Source organism: Portunus trituberculatus, chromosome 37 (assembly GCF_017591435.1).
Source record: "Portunus trituberculatus isolate SZX2019 chromosome 37, ASM1759143v1, whole genome shotgun sequence".
Lineage (NCBI taxonomy): Eukaryota > Metazoa > Arthropoda > Malacostraca > Decapoda > Portunidae > Portunus > Portunus trituberculatus.
In genome coordinates this window covers 23,964,193-23,980,540 of record NC_059291.1, presented here as the reverse complement: position 1 = coordinate 23,980,540, position 16,348 = coordinate 23,964,193, and the positions used below count along the sequence as shown (strand labels likewise).

Sequence of the window (16,348 nt, the reverse complement as noted above, 5' to 3'; positions counted from 1 at the left end):
AAGATCCAGCATCGAGCACAACGCCTGATACGTCTAAAGGCCCGGCCAGACCAGCCGTCCCCTACCATGCAGCCTCTTCAGCAGCGTCGTGATGTGGCAGGGTTGTGTGTCATCTTCAAGACTCATAAGCAAGGCGCCCCACATCTGACTGCACTCCGCCAGCCCTGGGCGCAGCCACATGGCCACACCACAAGAGCTGCCACATCCAGGGTTCACCAACTCGTCGTCCCTTTTGCTAGGACAGAGACCTTCCTTCGCTCCTTCCTTCCACGTTACACGCGAATGTGGAGCCATCTGGTTATGCAGACACAGCTTCACTACACCACCTCCCTACACACCTTTAAGTCTGCTGCCAATGCATGGATTAAACAACCATAGCATGTAAATAGCACATGTACATGTACATGTACTGTTGTATAATTGATAATTTCGTTTTCCATATTTTAGTTGTCCCATGTATTTAATTAATTCCATGTCAAAGATAGTTCTCAGCAACCCTACTGAAGCTCTTGACTAACCAATGTATAAAAAATATGTAATAAAGTAAAAAAAAAAAAAAAAAAAAAGAGAGAGAGAGAGAGAGAGAGAGAGAGAGAGAGAGAGAGAGAGAGAGAGAGAGAGAGAGAGAGAGAGAGAGAGAGAGAGAGAGAGAGGAAGCGAGAGAGAGAGAGAGAGAGAGAGAGAGAGAGAGAGAGAGAGAGAGAAAGCGAGAGAGAGAGAGAGAGAGAAAGCGAGAGAGAGAGAGTGAAAGCCTGGGACTTCCACCACGCGCTGCCCAGAGGCCCACGCGAGCTGCTGCCACCAGTGAGCAGACTGTGGAGGTGCCCTTCTCCAACACACGGCAGAGAGAGAGAGAGTGTGATTAAGTCCCTCCAGGACGACCGAGACTTGATCATACAACACAGAGACGTGTTTGCTGCAGCTCTCAGAGTAGCAGACAGGCTGATAGCGTCAAAACAGCGCCAGACGCAAGTAGCCACACGCTCTCAGGCAGTCAGCGCCCACGCAGAGTCAATTGACGAACACTGGGAGGTGGTTTGTCAGGACTCTAAGAGGTGGAGGACGTGGTGGAGCTCGGATAAACCGCAACAGCTCCGCCACGCAGCTGTTTTCTCCACTTCCACCTTCCCTTCGCCTGCCCGGGAAACAACGACCGCTCCGCCTACCTCCACTGCTTCCACCGCCACACAGAGCGACTGTGACACCTCCCCAGCGTCCACTGTCACTTCTGCCACACAGAGTGACTGCTCGGTACTCACTACCACGTCTACCGCCACACAGAGCAGCAGGGACTCTTCCTCCATAAATACAGCGAACGGAGTAGATCGCGGTGCCTCTGTTCGCCCACGAACCTCTCCTCAGACCACTTCAGGAGATTGGAAAAAAAAAGAAATCTAAGAGGGAAGTGCAGCAGGACGCGAGGAAGGTGTCCAGCGAAGGACTGAGGACTCACCAGGCCACCAAGCAGACACAAAAGCGAGCCAAGGCAAAAGTGTGTGAGTACTGCTCACGGAAAGGACACACTTCTGCTACTTGCCACGCCAGAACTGACGATTTACGTCAGGAGCGTCTCCTACAGCGGCTCCTTACGGTGGAAAGACACAGCCACACCCTTCCCACCTGCAGCGCCTCAGCCCGCCCACCACCTCACTTCATTTCAGTCCTTACCACAACCTCGCCCACTCCTTCCTCAGCCTGGTATCTGGAATCAGAGCCAGGGGCGGCAGTGGACCACCTCTTCACCAGTACCAGCAGTCGGCCGCGGACCCTAACCACCACCTCGGACTAGCAGGCCTCGCTCACTACCATCCCTCACCATGGTACAGCCAGCTTGCCCCGCCGCCAACTAAAGGTCGTCTCTAGCAACGTCCGTGGTCTCCGGACTAACCTTGCAGACTTATACCACAACTGTGTGCAACGACACAATGCAGACGTTGTTGTGGTGACAGAGACATGGCTGAACAGTGAGGTGGAGCCCACGTATGGCAGGATGCAGGGCTTCACCCACTGGGTGAGGAGGGACCGACAGGAGCGAACAGGAGGTGGAGTGGCTGTCTGCTTCAAGGAAGGAATGCAGGCCCAGCTACTCGACATAGACACGCCTCCACTGATGGAGATGATGTACTTCCGAGTAACGCTGGCAGACCGCTCAGCCCTCCTGCTGTGTGCCCTGTATCGCCCCCCGCGACAAGGGCCTGACTCACTCCTGTACCTGACTGAGACTTTAGACAACCTGATGATGGCACACAGCTGCAGCCACGTGCTGATTGTGGGGGATCTCAATCACCACCTGGAAAGAGACGCCTACGAGAATCTCCTGAGGTGCAGGGTCTGACAGATCATGTCACCTTCCCCACACATGAACGAGGAGGGACATTAGACCCTGTCATCTCAGACTACCAGGAGGACAAGCTTCAGTGTCATCAGCTGGGGCTCGTGGGCAGCTCTGATCATCACGCTGTACTGACACAGCTGGAAGTGGGCGTGGCTCAGGACGAGGCCACCACCCGCACCATCTGGCTGTGGAACAAAGCAGACTGGGCTTCCTGCGCCGCGACCTGACCCACACCCCATGGGCCACTCTGCTACAGGGAGGAGCAGAGAGTGAAGCACTTGCACTCACCTCTCACCTTCTCGCCCTCCAGAGACGCCACGTCCCACACAGGAATACACCACCAGACCGACGGATCAGCCATGGTTTGGCTACCGTTGCCGTGTTGCTGCTGAGGCAAAGTATGCTGCCTGGCTCCGCTACAAGAGGAACCCGACTCGGCGCAACAAGGACCTGCATAGGGCTGCATGCAGGAGGATGGTGGTAACCAGCAAGTGGGCCTTAAAAAAGTGGGAGGAAAGCCTGCGCCGGAAACTGTGTGGCACTGGCGTAGGAAACAAAACTTGGTGGTCCCTTGTTAAGGACAAACAGGAACTGGCCACCAAGAATCCATCCCTCCCTCAGCAAGCAGGACGGTACTGTCGCCACCAGCAGTAAGGAGAGGGCACAGTTGCTGGCTTCCTTGTTTGCTGGAAAATGAAGGTGGGGAATCCACAGCAGCCACCGCCTCAGCTGGTCCAGCAATGTGAGAAGACTGTCACCATGGTGGAGGTGACGCATCAGCAGGTGAAGCGATTATTGCGGGGCTGGACACACAGAAAGCCACCGGCCCTGATGACATCAGCCCGCACCTGCTGAAGCGATGCTCCCAGGAACTGGCTGCCCCTCTCACCCAAGTTCACAACTTGTGTACGGGAAAACGTCTGGCCTTCAGTGTGGAAGGAGGCTCGAGTAGTTCCTGCACACAAAAAGCTCCAGGACGGACCCAAAAAACTACAGACCCATATCCCTGTTGTCAGTGGTGGGTAAAGTGTTTGAGAGGGTCGTGGCAGAGGTGGTGTGTAGCCATCTCAAGGACAATGCCCTCCTCTCAGACCAACAGTTTGGGTTCAGACCTGGAAGGTCAACCTCCGACCTAATGATGCTTCTCACCAGGCAGTGGCAGGACGCCCTCGACGACGGCAAGGACACTATAGTGGTTGCTTTGGACATAGCTGGAGCTTTTGATAAAGTATGGCACAACGGATTACTAGAAAAGCTTCGTGCTAAAGGCATCCAGGGTGGCTTGCTACGACTCCTGGGAAATTACCTGCAGGACAGAAGCCTCAAGGTGGTTGTCAACGGGCAAACATCTGAGTCCCTGCCTGTGGAGGCATCAGTGCCACAGGGTTCAATTCTTGGCCCACTCCTGTGGAATATCTACGTGGATGATCTTCTCCAGCTACTGCCAGGAGTCAAGGCCTATGCTGATGACTGCACCCTCTCCTATACCTATCCACGCCAGGACAGTGGGCGGGCTGCTGAGGCCATCAATCAGCACCTACGAGTGAGGTGCTCGCTGGCAAGTGACATTCGCGCCGGAGAAGACACAGGCAATGGTTGTCTCTCGGTCCCCAGCCGCCATGGCAGCAATGGCAGGAAAGTTGTCTTTGGCGCTGCTGCTCTCCCACTCCAAGATGACGTCAAGATACTTGGAGTGGAGGTGGATCGAGGGCTGAGGTTTGACAGCCATGTCAAAACCATTGCCAAGAAAGCCTCTAACAGGATCTCCACTCTCAGAAGGATCGCCAGTTTCCTCGACAGGAAGGGGAGACTGCTGCTGTACAAGGCACAGGTGCGGCCCCACCTTGAGTACGCAGCTCTCTCCTGGATGTCCTGTGCCGCCACACACAGAAGGAGACTGGACAGCATCCAACGCCGCGCCATACGGCTAGTAGATGCTGCAATACCACCTCACCCAGAGCCTGAGCGTCCCCTTGATTCACTGGAACACCGCAGAGATGTGGCGGCGATCGTAGTGTTCCATAAGGCACAGGTGCAAAGAGTGCCACATCTGGCAGGGCTGCGTCATCCTCTGAGAGTCACCGCACGGAGCACGAGAACGGTGCTCAATGGTGGTGACGCCGTAGAGGTGCCGCGATCCCACGGGTGTCAGCATCAACGCACCTTCGCAGGACGCGTCTCCAGGATGTGGAACTTGTTCACGGCCGCGGTGCCTCACGTCCAGGAGATGAACACACACAGTGTCAAACTGATGGCACATAAGTGGAGACAGACACTGCCAACTCCTCTGACACTCTTTGTGACGTGACACTCAGTGTAGTGCAGTGCGTGAATAGTGCTAGTGAAGTGAAAAGAATAGTGCTCCATTTACATGCTGACCATCTTGTATATTATCTATTTTTAAGTCTTGTAAATATTGTAGAGAAATAGATTGTAGTACCCTTAGAATAGGTAGCACACGACAGTGCGCCTTTGGGTACATGTTCTTCTGTATAAATTATGTTTAAAAAAAAAAAGAGAGAGAGAGAGAGAGAGAGAGAGAGAGAGAGAGAGAGAGAGAGAGAGAGAGAGAGAGAGAGAGAGAGAGAGAGAGAGAGAGAGAGAGAGAGAGAGAGAGAGAGAGAGAGAGAGAGAGAGAGAGAGAGAGAGAGAGAGAGAGAGAGAGAGAGAGAGAGAGAGAGAGAGAGAGAGAGAGAGAGAGAGAGAGAGAGAGAGAGAGAGAGAGAGAGAGAGAGAGAGAGAGAGAGAGAGAGAGAGAGAGAGAGAGAGAGAGAGAGAGAGAGAGAGAGAGAGAGAGAGAGAGAGAGAGAGAGAGAGAGAGAGAGAGAGAGAGAGAGAGAGAGAGAGAGAGAGAGAGAGAGAGAGAGAGAGAGAGAGAGAGAGAGAGAGAGAGAGAGAGAGAGAGAGAGAGAGAGAGAGAGAGAGAGAGAGAGAGAGAGAGAGAGAGAGAGAGAGAGAGAGAGAGAGAGAGAGAGAGAGAGAGAGAGAGAGAGAGAGAGAGAGAGAGAGAGAGAGAGAGAGAGAGAGAGAGAGAGAGAGAGAGAGAGAGAGAGAGAGAGAGAGAGAGAGAGAGAGAGAGAGAGAGAGAGAGAGAGAGAGAGAGAGAGAGAGAGAGAGAGAGAGAGAGAGAGAGAGAGAGAGAGAGAGAGAGAGAGAGAGAGAGAGAGAGAGAGAGAGAGAGAGAGAGAGAGAGAGAGAGAGAGAGAGAGAGAGAGAGAGAGAGAGAGAGAGAGAGAGAGAGAGAGAGAGAGAGAGAGAGAGAGAGAGAGAGAGAGAGAGAGAGAGAGAGAGAGAGAGAGAGAGAGAGAGAGAGAGAGAGAGAGAGAGAGAGAGAGAGAGAGAGAGAGAGAGAGAGAGAGAGAGAGAGAGAGAGAGAGAGAGAGAGAGAGAGAGAGAGAGAGAGAGAGAGAGAGAGAGAGAGAGAGAGAGAGAGAGAGAGAGAGAGAGAGAGAGAGAGAGAGAGAGAGAGAGAGAGAGAGAGAGAGAGAGAGAGAGAGAGAGAGAGAGAGAGAGAGAGAGAGAGAGAGAGAGAGAGAGAGAGAGAGAGAGAGAGAGAGAGAGAGAGAGAGAGAGAGAGAGAGAGAGAGAGAGAGAGAGAGAGAGAGAGAGAGAGAGAGAGAGAGAGAGAGAGAGAGAGAGAGAGAGAGAGAGAGAGAGAGAGAGAGAGAGAGAGAGAGAGAGAGAGAGAGAGAGAGAGAGAGAGAGAGAGAGAGAGAGAGAGAGAGAGAGAGAGAGAGAGAGAGAGAGAGAGAGAGAGAGAGAGAGAGAGAGAGAGAGAGAGAGAGAGAGAGAGAGAGAGAGAGAGAGAGAGAGAGAGAGAGAGAGAGAGAGAGAGAGAGAGAGAGAGAGAGAGAGAGAGAGAGAGAGAGAGAGAGAGAGAGAGAGAGAGAGAGAGAGAGAGAGAGAGAGAGAGAGAGAGAGAGAGAGAGAGAGAGAGAGAGAGAGAGAGAGAGAGAGAGAGAGAGAGAGAGAGAGAGAGAGAGAGAGAGAGAGAGAGAGAGAGAGAGAGAGAGAGAGAGAGAGAGAGAGAGAGAGAGAGAGAGAGAGAGAGAGAGAGAGAGAGAGAGAGAGACCCGCAGTACAGTGGAACCATGCGTGCTTTGGGGTCTGAGGGGTCTCCAAGCGCACGGTCCGAGTGTAGGTTGGGCTTCCACACTCGGGGCAACAGTTTCCTAGCGGGTGGTCTTTGAGATAGGAGGTACCCCCAAAATGTATCCCCTTTAGCCCATTAATTCCTGTGAAAAGCCCACATGGTATAAAAAAAAAGAAAAAAGAGAGAGGAGTGAGTGAGTTCTCCAAGTTCAAGTAACAAGTACATAATTCTCTACAATATGCATGGATTTGTGATCTTTCTTGGAAGTTGAGATATTCTGATGCTATTGGGACAGTAACTCACAACATTTGACACCGTTCAGGGAATAGCAAGAAAGTTTGAGCTGCCTCAATTAGCTGTTCAGCTAATGAAGAGAGAGTGTATCTGTCAGTCTGGTCTGCCAGACAAGGCTATCTGTGCTATAACTTTTGCTTTCTCCAATCTTCTCAACATGTAGAACATGATTACATGTAAGAAGAAATGTAAGTTCCTTATATTATACAAGGCTGGCCATGATCTCCCCATTTTTCCACTCAAACATGAGTTAGGGTGAGGTCGGTGCAGCATTTCAAGGATGCTACTGAGGCTACTGCACTCACCCTATTTCCTATGCTGTCAGCCTTGGCTTTTTAGCAACCTGCCAGGAGTTAAGTGCATGTGTCTTCAGAGTGGTCTTTACAAGGCCTGCCAGACTTAGGAAGTAAGGAATTCCAGCAGCCTCACCAATGTCCTTGAAACAGTATACCCACCATGTCATCAGCTTAACTCCTGTTCGAGTGGAAATGGGAGGTCATGGCCAGCTTTGTATAATGTAAACATCTCCTTATGTTTTTCCTTGCTTATAGTAATTTTGGGCATTTTGAGAAGATGGGTGGAAGCCCACAAGACAGACAGTCCACTCTCTCTACATGAGCTGAACAGCTGAGGTTACTCTCTCACTGTTCCCTGAAGTGTTCCAATTGTATCAGAACATCTTGCCTTCCTAGTAAGTGAGCCTCTTCGATTTACCCCCAAAGTAAATGACAGCTCCACGGTATCAAGACCTTCCATGCATACTGTATACACATTAATTTCTTGCAAAAATAAAGTAAAAAACAGCATATGTGCATGAAGTATTTTCAACTTAAAATTACAAGTCCCAAAGTACGCACCTTAACTTGCGCGACATCCTATATATCCCACAAATAATAATTACAAACCAGTCACGCAATCCCTCACCAGCAACTACCTCTCCTTCTTGCAGTGATACAAGATAACAAGAACTTATGTTACAATATGGGAAAAAGTGTGAAGGTGCTAATTTGTATCAACATATAAATAAAATGTAAATAAATTTTAGCCAATCTTGAAATAATTCGGTTTTCCCTCATGTCACCTTCAAGTGTTCTTTCTACACCACAATGGAAGAAAGTTCTTACTTCATCACAATACTGTACCCAATGTGGTACAGCCACTTAAGATTTTAGTTCCAGTGGCTCTAGTGAGATGGGGCAGCTCTGAGTGGGAACTAACCAATATCATGAAAATTATCCATTCTGCTGTGGACATTCATCTTCATTAAATAATTGATATAATATAAATTGATGTTATTTGTGTGTACTGATAACAAAGTAATGCAGCATGGAATAAAATCTGAACAAAAAAATTGTCAGCAGTAATACCAATCAGAGGAGACTGCCTGTCGTCATGCAAGAAGACAATGTGATGTATTAGGAAGTAGTCAACACAAAATCAATATATAGAGCCAACTCAATTCTGTTCAAGCACCATCAAGGATGATTCAACATCAGTTTAAGCAATGGAGAAAAATCATTATGTTATGCAGCATTATTATAGCACTCATATTACAAAAAAACTAGCTTAGACTTAATTGTGTCTAGTTTATGTTGACTACTCAGCATTTATAAAACTCAAAACACACACGTATCACATCTGACATGAGAATAGGCTGACTCCACTGGCTAGGGCTGCTTCTGCTGACAGTTTCTTGGTTTATATTCAATTTCATTCTGTCACCTTGTTACATCAGTCTAGACCATATTATTTTGTGCTTAGCATCTATATCAAACTGATTACATTAAGCCCCCGCACTTGGCGAATCTCAGCTTGGCGAAATTCACTTTTGGCGGTAGGGTGGTCATGGACCACCGAGTGCATGCTTGGCGATTTGAATTTGAACTTGGTGGTCCCTTGGCGGCCACACGGCGAACCACGCAGCTCCCCTGTGATGTCAGACCTCTCTCTAAACCTATCAGAACGCAGTGTGAGAGTCCCCTTCAGCCATTTTGCTTGTTCTACCCTCTGTTCTGCTAGTGTGGAAACGAATTATGGGCTCTACCAGCGCAACAGGTAGTACCACCGGTGGGGGTAAGGACAATGGTGGTGGCAGCAAGAACGAAAGTGGGCAAGGGAAACAGATGGAAAACGGGAGTACAGATGAGGAAAGCATCACAAATGCTTGTTTATTGTTCTGTTTTGTACATGTGTTGTAATTAATATGTGAAGGCAAAATATTTTATTTCAGCTCGAAAGATGGTATTTTAGGGATCAAAAGCAATGACCAATGACTGATTGAGGCTTTTTTTGGCAATTTATACGGTATAAAGAACTCGTGTTCGCATTTGGCGGTAGTTTCGCCGGACTAATTAATTCGCCAAGTGCGGGGGCTTAGTGTACTTTACATGAGAACCTGGTGGCAAAAGTAAAATGAAAAAACGGAAAAGAAAATTATTACATGATACTGGCAAGCTGAGTTACCCCAGCCTGCTGGAAGAGTGGAATCACTGGACTAAAACTAGATTTCCATCAATGAGAGCATGTTGTGAACACCAAATAGACAAAATTTTGGCTCACTTGCTCACACTCGCTTGGAGACAGCAAGGAGGTAACACTGGTCACTCAGCGGTATCACATGTAGCAACATGCTATCTTTCACTCTCATACAATTGCTAGTGGTCAGTACGCATCTTGTGACTACCAACTTCTGCTTAAACACCACAAGATTTTGTGTGAGTCAAGTGACCGGATGTGATTGAAACTACAATACCAACTGCAATTCGGAGGTGGTGCCACTACGTTTTTATACCCTCCAAGCTTTTTTGGTTACATCTCACTTACTACATGGATGCCATGGAAACAAACTAGCAAGTCATTTGAGTCACTAGCTGCTCTCTTGTCAATGGAAACCTAGCTTAAGATGTTGTGATGCCTTACCATAATTAATACAGTAAAGATATATGGGAAAATAGAGTTTGCTAGCTGGTGCCCTAACTACTTCACAGTGCTCCTTCATAACAACTGTTATGCAAAATGTTATACAAGTGGCAATGTGATGGAAAAAGACTATAAAACTATGAAATACATTTTTGAGCAAGTAACAATACAACACAGCCAATTCTTGATATACATATTGAAAGGAGAAATTTCTTAATTGTCTCCACCTGGTTTGGGATTCCAACACAAAAACCCATGAGTGTAGACCAATCATTCTAACCATTGCATCAAATGGTTTTACACACTGGATGATTTTATACTTTGACTAGACTCTGCTAATTTTTCATTCTTTGGCATATGTTTCAGACCTGTGGGATCTTGACTTCTTGGAATCAGACTTGCTTTCTGACCTACTTGAATTCTGGCTCTTTGATTTACTCCTTGACCTTTTTGATTTTCTCTTGAACCTTATTGATTTACTTCTTGACTGTGATTTATTTCTTGACCTTGACTTGCTCCTTGATCTTCTTGATCTATTCCTTGATGTGTCTGATTTACTGCCTGACATGTATGATCTATTTGTCTTGTCCACTCCACTAACGAATCTTTCTGATCTGCCTGACCTCCCACAACTTTCTGATTGGTCTGACCTCTGTAATGCACTTCTCCCCTCAGTCCTTGATCGATGAAACAAATCCTCTGATAAAAGAGAAGCAGCTCTTTCATGTCTATTGTCTTCATAGTTGTGGAAACTTTGTCTTCTATCACTTGATGCTTCACTGGACCTCTCATGCCTTGATCTGGAGCTCTTGCTTGATGGCATCCTAAGAAAATATATCCTCATTAACATAAAATTGGAAACTGAATCTCACAAGACATGATGAGATGCATACATTGCCTAGATACAATCCCTTGAGATTACTCATCTATAATGAAAATGCAATAGCTACAAGAGAGACAATTCATGAAATGCTTCCTTACTTGCGGTAAGTTGTTTTGCTGGAATTTGCAAGAGGTTGCATGTCCTTGTCTGCCTGCCAGAAAGCATTGCCAGGATTTCTGTATGCATGCAGGAAATTGCAATGGCCACCTTTAGGACACTGCTTGCGCCAGTATAACCCTGTGAAGAACAGGTATATGTATACATCTGTACTCATGCAATGCATCACACATCAACGTTGTCCTGTTGTTTATGTCCTACAGAGTGGGAGACAAAGGACAGTGATGTTACTAATGACCCATTACCCACCCAGACACTATATCAAAGAAAAGATAAAAATGCTTACCACAGAGAGCGGACTTCCACTTCTCTATTGTCACCAAGTAACATGTCAGCTGGCGGCCAGCATACCACCTCCCATTGAACAAGGCACAAGCTCTGCCAGCATCCTCCTCACTCAAGAACTGGACATACACATTGCCACGTAAGTGAGGACTTGCATTTGAACACACTTTGAACTGTAACACTTTTCCACAACGCTGGAATTCTGGCAGCACGTCCTCAAAAAAGTCCCTACAAGAAAGAAAATACACGTGATATTAAAATAAACATCCTACACATGAATGGTGCACATTCACATGAGGCAGATGGTAATAAATTAAGACACATTTACAAAAGAAGTCTATAATATGAACTGCAACCACTACTACCTATATTGATGTAAAGCATTAACATAAAACAGAAATGTGCAAGGATGAAGTGCATTGACAAAAATTAACAAAACTGTATGCAGACTAAAAACCTACATATTATTGATGTACAGTTGCGACCAGTATACTCCTTGCCATCTTAGCCCATATATTTTCCAGAAGCAATACCTGGCAGATCCACACCAGGTGAAGGCTTCATTCAGGTTCCCTTGGATTGGTTAAACTCCCTCAAAAATTAAGCCTTAAAGCTCCACCCACTTGACCCTCCCCTCCTGGTCCATGCCCTGTCCCTCCCCGTGACCTCAGAAGGTGTGTGTGTGTGTGTGTGTGTGTGTGTGTGTGTGTGTGTGTGTGTGTGTGTGTGTGTGTGTGTGTGTGTGTGTGTGATCTTTATTTTTATTTCATTTTCTCCATTCACATAGCAAATGTAGAATAGCAATCTCTCTGATCTTCCATTTCCTCCTCCTTCTCCTCCTCCATTCTCATCCTATATATATATATATATATATATATATATATATAGAGATAGAGAGAGAGAGAGAGAGAGAGAGAGAGAGAGAGAGAGAGAGAGAGAGAGAGAGAGAGAGAGAGAGAGAGAGAGAGAGAGAGAGAGAGATTTAATATTTCGTTTTCATCATTGAAGTTTCTCTATTGAAATCAATAAAATTATATCGTATAGTAGAGTTTTCATATGTGATAGGCATAAAGGTAGCGATGGTGGTGGTGGTGGTAGCAGTGGTAGTGATGGAAGCAGAAAGGATTAACCAAATATTTCACACCTTTTGCGACTTTGAGCCTTACGCCTCTTGATCTAAGGAAGAAGCTCATCAGCTCATCACCTCAATGGATTAACTTTTTTTTTCTCTCTCTCTCTCTCTCTCTCTCTCTCTCTCTGTTCATCTTTTTTGCATATATTTTGCTATTTTCTCTTGAAACTACGTATTAGAAATAAAGTAATAAGTGATGATGATGATGATGATAATAATAATAATAATAATAATAATAATAATAATAATAATAATAATAATAATAATAATAATAATAATAATAATAACAATAATAATAATAACAATGATAGTAATGATAGTGAAAGGCATGAAATAAATAAACTGTATGATTAATAATTTTCTTATTCAATATTCAATCCAGCCTCCCTGGTGAGTAATTATGCTTGGTAGAGAGGTCACTAAGCATTCAGTTAAAATCAGGTCTTCCCTGCGACCTCTACCACTCCTATTTCTCCTCTTCCTCCTCCTCCTCCTCCTCTTCCTCTCACTCCTCCACCACTACCACCACCCCTCATCCTCCTCCATCTACACCAGTGGTTCTCAAACGTTTTCATGAGCGACCCTATTTGGAACATTTCATTCCTTCGCGACCCAGAGTAAGGTAAAGAGAAAGAAAATGTACAATGATTTATAGTTATATACACGAGCCTGCATGGGCCCACTGCCAGTCCAACATACGCGTTTGATACAGGAGTCATTCCTGTCAGAGACACCATTACGTGGTGCCCAGGAGGAGGGAGGTGGGTATGTATGAACATACATAACAAAAGTAATTTGTGGTTAAAGAATAATAATTCAATTTAGTAACTGAAATACACTGAGACACTGAAAGCATGTTAATGTTCCTGTGTCCCTGCGACCCATCAAAATTGATCTCGCAACCCAACTTTGGGTCGCGACCCATAGTTTGAGAACCACTGATCTACACCCTCCTTCTCTACCCTCCTTCTCCATATATGTATATATATATGTATATATATATATATATATATATATATATATATATATATATATATATATATATATATATATATATATATAGTGTACACACACACACACGAGAGAGAGAGAGAGAGAGAGAGAGAGAGAGAGAGAGAGAGAGAGAGAGAGAGAGAGAGAGAGAGAGAGAGAGAGAGAGAGAGAGAGAGAGAGAGAGAGAGAGACCACCACTACCACAGCCTCCTCCGGCACCTCCACTAACTCGCCAACCACTGAGTCTGACACATCAGGAACGAGGGGAGGCCCAAGGAACAACAAAGCCAAGCGAAAGAAAAAGGCAAGGAAGGGGTCGTCTGCTCAGCAGTCACCTCACCCCGCACTCTCGACCGCTCGGCCCGCCACCCGCCCCCACCCTCTAATGGCTCTGCCTCGCCACTCCCCGACAGGACAGCATAGTCGCCCCACCTGCGAGTACTGCCTACGCCCTGGACACTGGACGGAGACCTGCTTCACTCGTGCAGCCGACGCCAGGCAGGAAGCCATCCTTAGAAGGGTAATAGCGGAGAGCAGGATGGAAGGGCAGCCCCGCCACCACAGCGCCCAGCCCCCCCACGCTCCCTTTCGTGACTCCAGCCCTCAACAGTACTACCGGGATGAGCAGCCACGACACCACCGGGACTGGACCTCACCCTCGTGGGGCAGCAGTTATCTCGCAGTAGTCCTCCTCAACCACCCAGGGCTCCACCTGCGCGTCAGCACCACAGTCATGCCCCCCAGCTCACTGTGGTGTCTGCCAACGTCAGAGGCCTGCGCACCAACATCGCAGACCTCTCACATAATTTTGTCTTGCGGTATAAAGCAGACATCGTGGCAGTGACAGAGACGTGGCTATGCAGCGCGGTGGAGCCAACATTCGGCAGAATTCCCGGCTACACGGACTGGGTGAGGAACGACCGCGATGGCAGAACGGGTGGGGGCGTGGCCGCCTGCTTCAGGAATGGCCTCCAGACCCAGGAGCTGTCAGTCAACCTCCCTCACCTCATGGAAGCGCTGTTCCTCCGCATAGTCCTGCGAGATAACAGTGGTCTGCTTCTCTGCGTCCTGTATCGCCCCCCAACACAAGGACGCTTCGCGCTGGACTTCCTGGCGGATGAGCTGGACGACTTGCTTCGGCGCCACCAATGCAAGTCCGTCCTTATCCTGGGAGACCTCAACTTCCACCTAGAGAAGCAGGCCTTCGACAATCTTGTAGCGGTGCAAGGACTCGTCAACCACGTGACGTTTCCAACTCATGAAGGAGGAGGGCTGCTCGATCCTGTGTTGTCTGATCTCCCTGAAGCCAACATTACCTGTCAACAGCTGGACAAAGTGGGCAGCTCTGATCACCACGCAGTGCTGACCCACGTACAACTCACCGCTGCGAGAGAAGAGGCTGTGCCGCGCAACATATGGCTTTGGGAGGAGGCTGACTGGCCATCCCTGCGGCAGGCTCTCAGTACCACGGATTGGGAGGCGCTGCTCGTCGAGGACGTGGAGAAGAAGGTCTCCGTCCTCACCTCGAAGCTACTTGACCTCCAGACCCAGTTTGTTCCCCATCGCACGTACCTCGCCAAAGCCACAGACCCTAAATGGTTCGGCTACCGCTGCCGGGTTGCTGCCGAGGCCAAATATGCGGCATGGCGAAGGTACAAGCGACGCCCTCACACCACAACCTCGCCCTCCACCGAGCTGCGTGCAGGAGGATGACAGCCACATCCAAGTGGGCGCGGCAGCACTGGGAGGAAGTGATGAGGAGCAAACTCACTGGTCCTGGAGTGGGGAGCAAGGCGTGGTGGGCGCTCGTCAAGGAGCGGCAGGGCGTGCTGAGACAGGACAGCGTGCCCCCCCTCACCAGGCCAGACGGGTCCACGGCTACTAGCAGCGATGACAAGGCTGCTCTCCTGGCCGAACTATTTGCACAAAAAATGCAAGTAGACGACCCTCACCGCCCTCCACCTGAGCTGCCCCGAGACTGACCACACCATCACGTCGGTCTCCGTCACCGCGGCACAGGTGAAGAGAGTACTCGAGGAAATCGATGCAGGGAAAGCCACAGGCCCTGACAACATCAGTCCTCGGGTACTAAAGAACTGTGCCGAGGAGTTATCTGCACCTCTCGCCAACATCTTCGCTGCCTGCCTCGAGGAGGAGAAGTGGCCATCTGCCTGGAAAGAAGCCTGTGTGGTTCCCGCCCACAAGAAAGACTCCAGGACGGACCCGAGCCACTACCGACCCATCTCCCTGCTGTCGGTTGTTGGCAAGGTGTTTGAGAAGATGTTGGCTGCCGCCCTAGAGAAACACCTTGCAGACAACGGTCTCCTCTCGCCTCACCAATTTGGGTTCAGGCCGGGCCGATCCACCTCAGATCTGCTTCTCCTCCTCTCACAAGAGTGGCAGGACTCCCTCGACGAAGGCCGGGACACACTCGTGGTGGCGCTTGACATCGCGGGCGCCTATGATCGGGTGTGGCACTCCGCCCTGCTGGCAAAGCTGCGTGCCAAAGGCGTAGCCGGAGCCTGCTGTCTCTTCTTGATGACTACCTCCATGGTCGTTCACTACGGGTAGTCATCAATGGACGGTCCTCAGCGCCTGCCCCCATAGAAGCCTCAGTTCCACAGGGCTCTGTATTAGGGCCAGTCCTGTGGAACATATATATAGACGATTTACTTCGCCAGCTCCCCACAGTCAAAGCCTATGCTGATGACTGCACGGTGGCCGTCTCCTACTGCCGCCAGGACAGTAGGCGCGCTGTTGCTGCAGTCAACAGGCAGCTGAAAACTGCAGAGGAGTGGGGGGCGCTATGGCAGGTCAACTTCGCGCCTGAGAAAACACACGCTATGGTCGTCTCCCGGTCCCCCGCCGCCACCCAGGCCGTGGAGGGACAAATAAGGTTTGGGGGTGTCCAGCTGCCCTCCAAGACGACATCAAGATCCTGGGTGTGGCCATTGACCGGGAGCTGCGCTACGACCAGCACCTCGCGTCTGTGGCCCGCCAGACCTCTCAGCGTGTGTCAGCCCTCCGCAGGGTGGCAAGCAACCTGGATCCCCAAGGCATCCTGACGCTGTACAAGGCTCAGATCCGCCCTTGTATGGAATACGGAGCCTTGACGTGGATGTCCAGTGCTGTCACCCACACCAGGCGACTCGATGCGGTGCAGAGGCGCGCTCTCCGACTGCTGGGGGACGATGAGGAGTTCGCCGACGGTGTGACATCCCTGGAGCACCGTCGCGATGTGGCAGCTCTGACAGTCTGCCACAAGACACAGGTGCTCCACACTCCCACCTCACCCGC

General features: G+C 49.0%; 1 protein-coding gene across 7 annotated transcripts in view; it reads right to left on the bottom strand.

The window, feature by feature from the left end:
- Positions 1 to 6,615: 6,615 nt before the first annotated feature.
- The window catches only part of LOC123514276 (U2 small nuclear ribonucleoprotein auxiliary factor 35 kDa subunit-related protein 2-like), a 44,761-nt gene continuing 35,028 nt past the window's right edge, over positions 6,616 to 16,348 (bottom strand). For 6 of the 7 annotated variants that reach the window (XM_045272079.1, XM_045272081.1, XM_045272077.1 and 3 more), the window contains 3 exons: positions 10,928 to 11,154; positions 10,623 to 10,761; positions 6,616 to 10,465 (listed from right to left, as the gene is read on the bottom strand). In XM_045272079.1, the coding sequence (XP_045128014.1) occupies positions 9,985 to 10,465; positions 10,623 to 10,761; positions 10,928 to 11,154 (847 nt within the window). In that variant the 3' untranslated portion in view covers positions 6,616 to 9,984. The remainder of the gene's footprint in view (positions 10,466 to 10,622; positions 10,762 to 10,927; positions 11,155 to 16,348) is intronic. The other variant, XM_045272082.1, reaches the window with a different exon arrangement.